Raw genomic sequence first — 9,448 nt, 5'->3', positions numbered from 1 at the left:
CGACGGCCGCCGTCGCAGTTTACCGTTCCTTCTCCCACCGCATGTGCTCGCTTAATTTGTCCTTTTTGGCCGCCAGCTGGGAGGAGTGACATGGAGTTCTCGAGGGCGCGCTTTCCCGCGTTTGCTGTTCGCGCTTGTCCAACTTCCGGATGGCGCGGCCAATTTCTCTGTTTGATGCACCGAGGTGTTGCAGAAATTGCGCAATCGCCGTATGGTGCTCGTAACAGGCCGGGTAATTGATTAGACTCAGGAATTGCATTTTTCTTCGACGAACTACCTGCCGATTGGTTGGCGTTGGAGGCAAGTTCAAGTGAAGGTTCTTGAACACATCTACGACTTCGATGCCATCTGAAACGGTCATAAGAGTGGTCAACCTTCGCCCGTTTGGCCGTCACTTAGTGTTACCTTGTTCTTTAGTTAGCAATCGTTGGAATGGCACAGAGACAGGCTTTCCGCCTGAAATTTGCACTAAATGCCAAAACCACCCTAAGTCGGCTGTGGGAACGTTGCCGCTGCTGACGGTGGAGCTCGATTTGCAGAAGCTGGTAGCGGCGCCCATGTCGATCTACTTGGTTCGGTGGTCGTCTGAGCTTGAGCCTGAGCGTTGAGGCTGAGTCGGAATCGTTCAAATGGGCCGAAACAGTAGATGATTGTCGCGTATCTGGAGGAATGGAAGGAAATGATAGTACCAGTATTTTTTTGTCAACTTACCGGTTGGCTTATGACTCAGTTACTTCCGTATACAGAACAGAGCATGCGGAAGCTGATGAGAACTAATAAACTGATGCGGTCATCAATACCACAAGTAGTCGCAATTGCAACATCAGCCGGGCCAACGTTTAGACACCGTCCAGTGGGGGTTAGAACTTCTCCGGGTTTCATCATAGTGGCGGCAACAGCAGCCTCGCTGCAAGGTCGGGGAAAATTTACATAAGAATCGACATCGTGATGAACTATAGAAAAAGCTTAGAATTACAAAACTCATCAGTACTGAACACGATTATCACTTCTTCTTCCGCAAAAGTAGACAATCGAATTTTCCGGAAAGTTCCGCCAGGTAAAAAACAAGATTGCCACTTCCTCATACCGGAGAAAAAATGTCAATTGAAACCCTGAATCATTCTGGCGGGTACAAAACAAGATTGCCCAGCCGAAAAAAAAGGTGATAATATTGTTTCACATCCACCGGAACTGTCCGGGAGATTCGATTGTTTACATTTCTTCCTCGAAAAAAAGCAATCTTGTTCTCGATCAGCTGAAACGGTCCGGATATTTAGGTTGTCCAATTTACCAGCTGGCGGAAGCGGCAAGCTTGTTTACAAATTGACGGAACAACCCGTTGCTTTTCAGGCTTGAAATAATGGCAATTTAAACATCCGAACCGATCCAGCTGGTTCAGAAAAATGTTGCCTTTTTCACATAACAAACGTAAACAATCAAACCTCCCGGATAGTTCCGGCCGTTCCGGCAAATATGAAACAAGATTTCCACTTCCATCAATGGAGCATTTCCATTCGAGCAGTTTTTGCTTTTTTCTACAATGTATTTCTTATGGAGCGAACTGTCAAAAACTGCTCGACTGCGGGTGCTCCATTGGACAATCTTGTTTGGCACCTGTCAAAATAGTTCGGGAGTTTTGATTGTCCACTTCCAGTTGGGGCAAAATGTGTTGTTTTTCTCGTACCGGAGGTTCGATTGTCCACTTTTTCCACTGGCCTTCATACTTTGCTTTTGCCGGAAGATTCAATCACTTTTTCAGTCGTGGATTATAGCTGGAAACTGAAATCCAACTTACCTTGACAAAGGGGAAAAGGTGACTGAACAGCGAGCAACCGAATTTTTTTCACCAAGTTCAAACTACTCAAACGCCAGTTCAGCTTTTGAACTGTCGTTTGAGTAAAAAATCCACTCATAATCAAGTTCAGAAAACCACTCATTTTCAGTTCGAGATCCGAACTTGATTATGAGTGGATTTGAACTTGATTTTGAGTACATCCAGCTGACCGTGTAGTTGGCGTTCAAGTCTTCCTCTAAATTTAAAGTTTGCTTGAACCCCGTTAAACGTGTACTCGTCAACAAAGTTTGACAGGTTTAAAAGTTTGTTTGCTGTTTGTTGATGTCAGCAGCCCAAACTAACAAAATTTCAATCATTTCTGTTAAAAGTTTTTAAAAGTTTAACAAGTTCACAGTTTCCCGCCACGATGGACGAAGCCGGCCCTCGTCCTCCGCAAACCGCGGCCTCCCTTACCGCCAAACTTCCAGCCGTTTGCCGCACCTGTCTGGCGGCGTCGTCGGACGAGCCCGATCCGGAGTTTGAGCTGTACCAGATCGACGAAATCTTTCTCGAAGAGGACGAACTGAACACCCAGCAGGTGCACTCGTTCGTTGAGGTGCTGAGTTTGTTCGTGAACGATGGGGTAGGTTTTGCTTTCTTTATTTCTGTGGGTTGAGGTTTGGTTTTTTGATGAAGGGTTGATTACTTTCAGATTGGTAAAAAGGACGAGCGACTTCCGACGACAATCTGTTTGGCCTGCGTGGAGAAGGCGAGGGCAGCGTTTCAGTTTATCGAGATGTGTCGCGTGAGCGATTCCTTGCTGGATGAGTGTTTGTCCAAGTTGGTGGTGGAGACGAAACCCGTCGTGAAGGTTGATCCTCGTGAGGAGGAAGCAGTCACTTTTACGGAGATTGTTGGCGGGGACGAGCAAATGGTTGAAGAGTATGAGGAAGAGGAGCCTTCGGAATCTGTAGGGGAGTACACGGATCAGACTACGAAGGAGAAGTTTACATTGATGTATGTTGAAGATAAACCGGTGGAGAGTAGCGGTCCGTCGAAGAGGGATTCGGTAAAGAGGCATGAGTGCGATATTTGTCACAAGACGTTCACGCAGCCTCAGACGCTGACGCGGCACAAAAAGATCCACTCGAGGGACAGTGATCCGGGCAAGCCATGCGAGTACTGCAGTCGAACGTTCCTACGCTCCGATGACCTCCGGCGTCACATTCGCACCCACACGAACGAGCGTCCCTACGCGTGTGACCAATGTCCGAGGGCGTATAAGCAGTCCTTTGAGCTTAAGGAGCACCGGGACGCGTGCCATTCCGAGGAGGGAACCCGGAAGATGCTGGATTGTAACGTTTGTGGGAAGCAGCTGAGCACCCGGAACGGGTTGTACGTCCACATGAAGGCCCACAAGGGCGAGAAGAATCACGGTTGCTTGTACTGCGGAAAGCGCTTCGTGACTTCCGGCGAGCTGACGTCCCACTTGAGACACATTCATCCGAAGGAAGTTAACGTGAAGTTGCTCGGGTGCGGCGTGGGAGATTGCACCAGGAAATTTGTGACAAAGGCCGCGCTACGAACACATCACTTGAAGAAACATGCCGCGGAGATGTCGAGGGTTGAGTCTGGTAGCGAGTAAGTTTTAGATATTTATTTAGAATTAGGTTTAATTGGCATAATAAAACTATCAAGCTTAAAAAAGATTTTTGTTTAATCAGAGTATTAAATATGAACAATCATGCACACAACACACTTTCAAAGAACAATCACACTCGAAACAACGCAAATTACGAACCACAATTCCAAATCAGTTTTCCCTTCACTTCCGCATCCTTGTACCCTTTCAACCCCTCTCCAATCTGATACCAAGCAAGTGCCAACTCTTCCGTTTCTTCCTCGCCGTCCTCTTCAACCTCCATCGCTTCCTGCCCAATTTCCACGTCCCCTGCCTCTTCGTAAATGGGCATTTCCTTGCAGCACGTCAGCCGTCGCACGTCCCTGCTATTCTGGAGCAAATTAATAACGTGCCGGCGGCAGCTCGCCGGCAGTCGGAACTCTTCCATCCGCTGCCAGCTGGGGCACGGCACATCCGACTCCGTCTCGACACGGTTCACCAGCAGAAACATCCGCGTCGGTCCGGTTATCCGCTCGCTGCCCGTCTGCAGATCTTCCGAAAGGGTCAACGCCATGACCAGTTGTTTCAGGGCCGTTTCCAGCGTGGGTCGGTGCAGGTCGGCGTGGTGGTCTGGATTGACCGGCGGCAGATTGACCAGGAAGGCTTCCTTGGCGGTGTACACGGTGGAACCGAACAGCAGCAGCACGGACGATCCTTGCGAGGTCACCGAGGGAAGTTCCTGTAAAAACCGGAAAATGTTTCAAAAATAATCTAAACTCGACAAACCAAAATCGTACCTTAAACAACTGCCGTATCCTGTCCAAGGTGTCCACGGCGGCATCCCGCTGCTTCACCAGCCGGTAATCCTTCCACTCCGGGTCCTCCTCCTCCTCCTGTGACGCTTCCTTGACGAATTTGGCCACGATCGTGCGGAACGTGTCGTAGCAAAACGGAATCTGGTTGCGCTGGTAGAGCAGCACCTCGATCACCTTCTGGACCGCCCGGGAGCACGTCTCACCGGTGACCACGTCCACGGACAGCGGAACGTCCATCGTGAGCGCGGTTTTGTGCTTCATTTTCGGCACCAGAAGTTGGGTTTTTTTAACGGATGATTTGTTTATGAAATGGGGAAAATCGAGCAGATTTTTGTTTGTTGGGAAACTGTCAAAAACTGCTCGATTCGAGCAGATTTGTGCTAACAAGAGCGCCTCCTGCGGTGAGTAGCGAAAGCAAGTAGCAGGTTAAATTTTGGGTAAACTTAGCATTTCATCATAAACGTGTATGTTTTGTTTACATTTTTGCTGTTCGTTTTTTAAATTTCAAAACAGGATTTCTAAAAATTTAAAAAAAAGTTGTTCCAGGATGCAGCTAGAATACGACAGCAAGCAAATTATGAACAATTTCCCCTCAACTTGTCGGTTCTGTCTGTCGCGGGAGGATTGCGTCCCCATCCTGAACGACGGAGGAGAGATCGCCGATCATTTGCTGCTGGCAACGGACTTTATTCTTTCAAAGGTAAGCAGAGCCAAAATCCTTCCGAAATCAAACTAAACATCCGGACCGGTTCCAGGTGGACGAGGGCGATGGCCTTCCGAACAGCATCTGCCAACGGTGCCTCAAGTGTGTGATCGAATTTGCCGCGCTGGAAGCGCGCTGTCAGCAAACCTACGAAATCCTGCAGCAGATTCTGGAGGAACAAGCCACCACACACGACGAAGTGCCTTTCGAAGCGAAGGTTGAAGAGTTTGACGTCGAGGAAGAATGCGCTGTAGTTTACCTCGAGGACGATTCTTCGGAGCAGGAACTGCACAAAGCTCCGGTCGTCAAAGCGAAACCCCCCACCGCTAAAAAGGGCAAGCAATGTCCCATCTGCGGCAAGTTCGTGTCCCAGCTGAGCAAACACATGCCCGTCCACTCGGACCTGAAGCGCCACTCGTGTCCGCACTGTGAGAAACGGTTCGCGCACGACACCACGCTTCGGAAGCACATCAACTCGGTCCACCTGCGGCTCAAGAAGTACCACTGCGAGCGGGAGGGTTGCTCCGAGGCGTTTACGGACCGGAGCTCGCTGCGGTACCACGACACGGTCAAGCACCGGAACGCGCGCGACTTTGTGTGTGCCGAGTGTGGCAAGTCGTACCACACCTCGACAGGGTTAAGTCAGCACACGAGTTTGAGCCACGATCAGCGGCGGTTCCGGTGTGAGGAGTGCGGGAAGATGTTTGCCATGAAGTAAGTTGGAAGAATTCAGTTTGTCGTGGTGATTATTGCATTCGATCGTAATATTACGAGCGTTATTTCTCGATAGTAAGATTATGATTATGATTTACCATCGAGAAATAACGATCGTTGTTGGGGCCAAATTCCCCAACTGGATTCTGCGGGTGGACTGTATTTCGGTTCTGGAGTGATAAAAACACTGGGGCTTGCTTTTACACCTTTTACTTCACAAAACTTTCAAATTTCTGATTCTTATTTACACTTCCGCGACGTGTCTCGTTCGCGTCCCGAAACGAAGTGAAAACTCTGTCTCTCTCTCTCTCCGCTTGTTCGTTTGCGCGCGCTAGTGTTCGCGCCGTTTTCGCTCGTTTCGTTGTTTCACGCTGTCACGTTGACAGCGACGCAGGTCTGGACTCGCGCACACTGGGTGATAGTTGCGCAAATCCGGGCAAAACATTCGGCGTCGTGCCGAACAATCGTAATTTGTAATCCCATTTTTTGAATATATTTTTTATTTGAACGGAATATTTAAACAAAACTAAAATTAGAAGATTAAAAAAAATCAGATTCCAAAATTTAAAAATTTCATATTTTGAAGAATTCAAAAATTAAAAACATCAAAATTGTTACTCAAAAAAATAAATGATTCAAACATTTATTAATTCTAAAATACAATAATATAAAAAAAATTAGTGAAGGCTAAAAATTCACATAAAATCAAGCATTTAAAAATTTTAAAATTTAAAATTCAAGATATTTTTTTTATCTCAGAAATTAAGAATTTCAGAAATACAAAATCAAAAATAAATTCTAAAATTCGAAAAAAATGATCTCTGAAAATTTTAAAAGTCCCATTTTTAGTTGGAGGGGCGACATAAACTTTAAAAAATGTCTGGAGCAACACGGGAAAAAGGCGAATAAGCATTTTGGCAGCTGGAACTATTTTGCAACAACTGAGACAATGGGTGGCTTTTTCACAAAACTCGAAATGTAAAACAATAGCTGGCATTCACAGCTGAGCTCTCAGATTTCGATAATTCGATTTTTTGTTGTATTTTTTAATCCGGCTAAAACTTTTTTTTGCCTTTGGTATGCTCAAAGAAGCCATTTTGCATCATTAGTTTGTCCATATAATTTTCCATACAAATTTGGCAGCTGTCCATACAAAAATGATGTATGAAAATTCAAAAATCTGTTTCTTTTGAAGAATTTTCTTGATCAATTTGGTGTCTTCGGCAAAGTTTTAGGTATGGATAAGGACTACACTGAAAAAAATTGATACCCGGTGAAAAAAATTTGGTGATTTTTTATTTCACTTTTTGTCACTAAAACTTGATTTGCAAAAAAAAACACTATTTTTTATAATTTGATATGTTTTAGGGGACAGCAGAAACAAACTTTTCAGAAATTTTTAGAATGGGCAAAACATCTTTGACCGAGTTATAAATTTTTGAATCAATACTGATTTAAAAAAAAATCGTAATATTGGTCGCAAAAAGTTTTCAACTTAATTTTTCGATGTACTATCAAATTTGAAATAAAAAAAGGTGCAGGTGGTTATGCTCTACATGACCAATATGACAAAGAACTTTGTATAAAACTCCTAAAAAATAATCTATTTTATTTTATATTTTTGAAACATTGCCTATGTATTTAATCCTAAATAATTTATTCCTATTAAATGTTTTCAATCTTTGGCACCTCTGTGGAAATAAATTGCCAAAACACGAAAATATTGCCAAAACAAGTATGGTTCGGAAAATGTCCCCCCGGAAGAACCTCCCAGAAGGAACCGGCCACTCTAGGTTATGACCACCACAATCAAAATGGTAATTTTCATGTCCAGTATCAAAAAGCATGAATTTTGATACCCATATTGCCCAAAGTCGAATAGTTCGATTAATGTCCCCCCGGGAAGACCTTTCTCCAAGGGAATGGCTACTCCGGGTGTGGCCAATCCGGTCAAAATGGCCATTTTCATTACCACTTTCAAAAACCATGAATTTTGATACCCATATTGCCCCAAGTCGTATGGTTCGATTAATGTCCCCCCGGTAGAACCTTCCCCAGGGCACTGGCCACTCCGGGTGTGGCTAATATCCTATAAATGTGGCCCCAACCCAATTGCCCCAAATCATTCTGGTTTTCCGGTGACCGTCCTTACAATCTTCATAAGGACAAAATTCCTCCCAATTTAGTGCACAAACTGTGTCTTTCAATGTGTGCGTGTGTGTGTGTGAGCAATAAAATTACCACCGTGGATCCGTCTTTGTCGAAACCAAGTTAGGCACTGAAATTTTCTGAGGCTAAGTGCTAGCTTAAATAGTTCGCATGAAATGTGGCAACAGTGGTGCAACATTTTCGCGTGACAGTTCACGAAAACAGGAGAGGAGGCAAAATTTGCTAAGTGCTCTCAGCCAATCAGCAGCCGGGATTTTTCCTGCATTCATTTTATATTTTCATCTTAACTTTTGAATACTTTAACAAAGTTTTATCAACTTTGTGAGGTAGTCTACTTGCAATTTAAGACTTCCCCTTTCGTTCGGTGGATAAAGCATGCAGATTGCTTGAATTGGGTGGAAGATATAAGCGTTTAAACAATTACACAAATCGTTACACTTTCGCTTCGCGAAATTTTGGATTGACACCCGTAGACAGTGCCCTTATAGGACAAAGTTCTTTGTCAAAAAAAAATTGTGAAATTTTAATAAATTGCACCGTTTTCAAGTAAAAGCCATTTTAAGGCAAGTTTTTTGAAAATAGTCGCAGTTTTTTTATTTTTTTAGATTAACAACTCTTGAAAAAAAGAATTTTGAAAAGCTGAGAAAATTCTCTATATTTTGCTTTTTTGAACTTTGTCGATACAACCCTTTTAGTTGCTGTGATATTGCCATGCAAAGGTTTAAAAACAGGAAAATTGATGTTTTCTAAGTCTCACCCAAAAAGCCCACCATTTTTCAATGTCGATATCTCAGCAACTAATGGTCCGATTCAGGCATGCCAGATTTTGAAGATTTTCGAGCACATCACAAAAACGCAAATGAGTTTAACTTGATGGCAAAATGATATTTTACAAATCTGTTTTTGGCAAAAGAAGCAAAACATTGTTATCTTTTTCGTGGGTAATTCATTTAATTAAAAATCATCGAATAACATGGCAAAACAATACGTTTGAGCATTGAGCCTGTGCTCGAAAATCTTCAAATGTGGCATCCCTGGTCCGATTTTCAATGTTAAAATATGAAACGATCGTGAAATTTTCCGATCGAAAAAAATATTTTCAAAATTTTTTAAATCAAGACTAACATTTCAAAAGGCCGTAATATTGGATGTTTGGCCCTTTTGAAATGTTAGTCTTGATTTAAATTTTTTGAAAATATTGTTTTTGAAAAGGTCGGAAAATTTGAATGTTTTTTTTCATCTTTCCAGATACCACCTGAAGACCCACATGCTGACCCACACCGAGGCGCGCCCATTTTCGTGTGAACTTTGCGATCGAACGTTCAAGCAGATGAAAAACCTAAACGAACATCTTGTCGTAATGCACGCCAAACCGCGAATACGAAAACAATAAAATGATTTTATTGACTAATTTTTTTTTTTTTTTTTTTTTTTTTTTTTGGGAGGGTGGTCCAGCCGCACATCGTTGATGTTGAAACCTCTAAACTGGGCCCTCGTCCTGTCACGTCCGTCAGTAGTCTTGTCGTACATTACAACTAGAATCAGATCTGCCAATGAATTAGTACACTTCGACCAAATAAACACTGACGCTGTATGGATCTGACTCTAGAATAAATGCACAGTTGTGTGTTATTCATAAGTCCAACTTATTC

At 43.7% G+C, this 9,448-nt stretch overlaps 3 protein-coding genes across 3 annotated transcripts; 2 read left to right on the top strand and 1 right to left on the bottom strand.

Moving 5' to 3' along the window:
* Positions 1-2,086: 2,086 nt before the first annotated feature.
* On the top strand, positions 2,087-3,446 carry LOC6036910 (zinc finger protein 135). The gene is made up of 2 exons (XM_001846833.2): positions 2,087-2,417; positions 2,487-3,446. Exons 1-2 carry the CDS (start codon positions 2,202-2,204, stop codon positions 3,417-3,419), a joined length of 1,149 nt encoding a protein of 382 aa, XP_001846885.2. The 5' UTR covers positions 2,087-2,201; the 3' UTR covers positions 3,420-3,446.
* A 70-nt stretch (positions 3,447-3,516) lies between these two features.
* LOC6036911 lies at positions 3,517-4,515 on the bottom strand. Its single transcript, XM_001846834.2, has 2 exons — positions 4,193-4,515; positions 3,517-4,134 (listed from the first exon to the last, which is right to left on the bottom strand). Exons 1-2 carry the CDS (start codon positions 4,469-4,471, stop codon positions 3,568-3,570), a joined length of 846 nt encoding a protein of 281 aa, XP_001846886.2. The 5' UTR covers positions 4,472-4,515; the 3' UTR covers positions 3,517-3,567.
* A 166-nt stretch (positions 4,516-4,681) lies between these two features.
* On the top strand, positions 4,682-9,192 carry LOC6036912 (zinc finger protein 708). The gene is made up of 3 exons (XM_001846835.2): positions 4,682-4,910; positions 4,966-5,627; positions 9,045-9,192. The coding sequence occupies exons 1-3, from the start codon at positions 4,758-4,760 to the stop codon at positions 9,187-9,189; spliced, it is 960 nt and encodes a 319-aa protein (XP_001846887.2). The 5' UTR covers positions 4,682-4,757; the 3' UTR covers positions 9,190-9,192.
* The last annotated feature ends 256 nt before the right edge of the window (positions 9,193-9,448 follow it).

The sequence above is a fragment of the Culex quinquefasciatus genome, chromosome 2, assembly GCF_015732765.1.
Source record: "Culex quinquefasciatus strain JHB chromosome 2, VPISU_Cqui_1.0_pri_paternal, whole genome shotgun sequence".
NCBI classification, from domain to species: Eukaryota; Metazoa; Arthropoda; class Insecta; order Diptera; family Culicidae; genus Culex; species Culex quinquefasciatus.
This window is presented reverse-complemented; position numbering and strand designations above follow the sequence as displayed.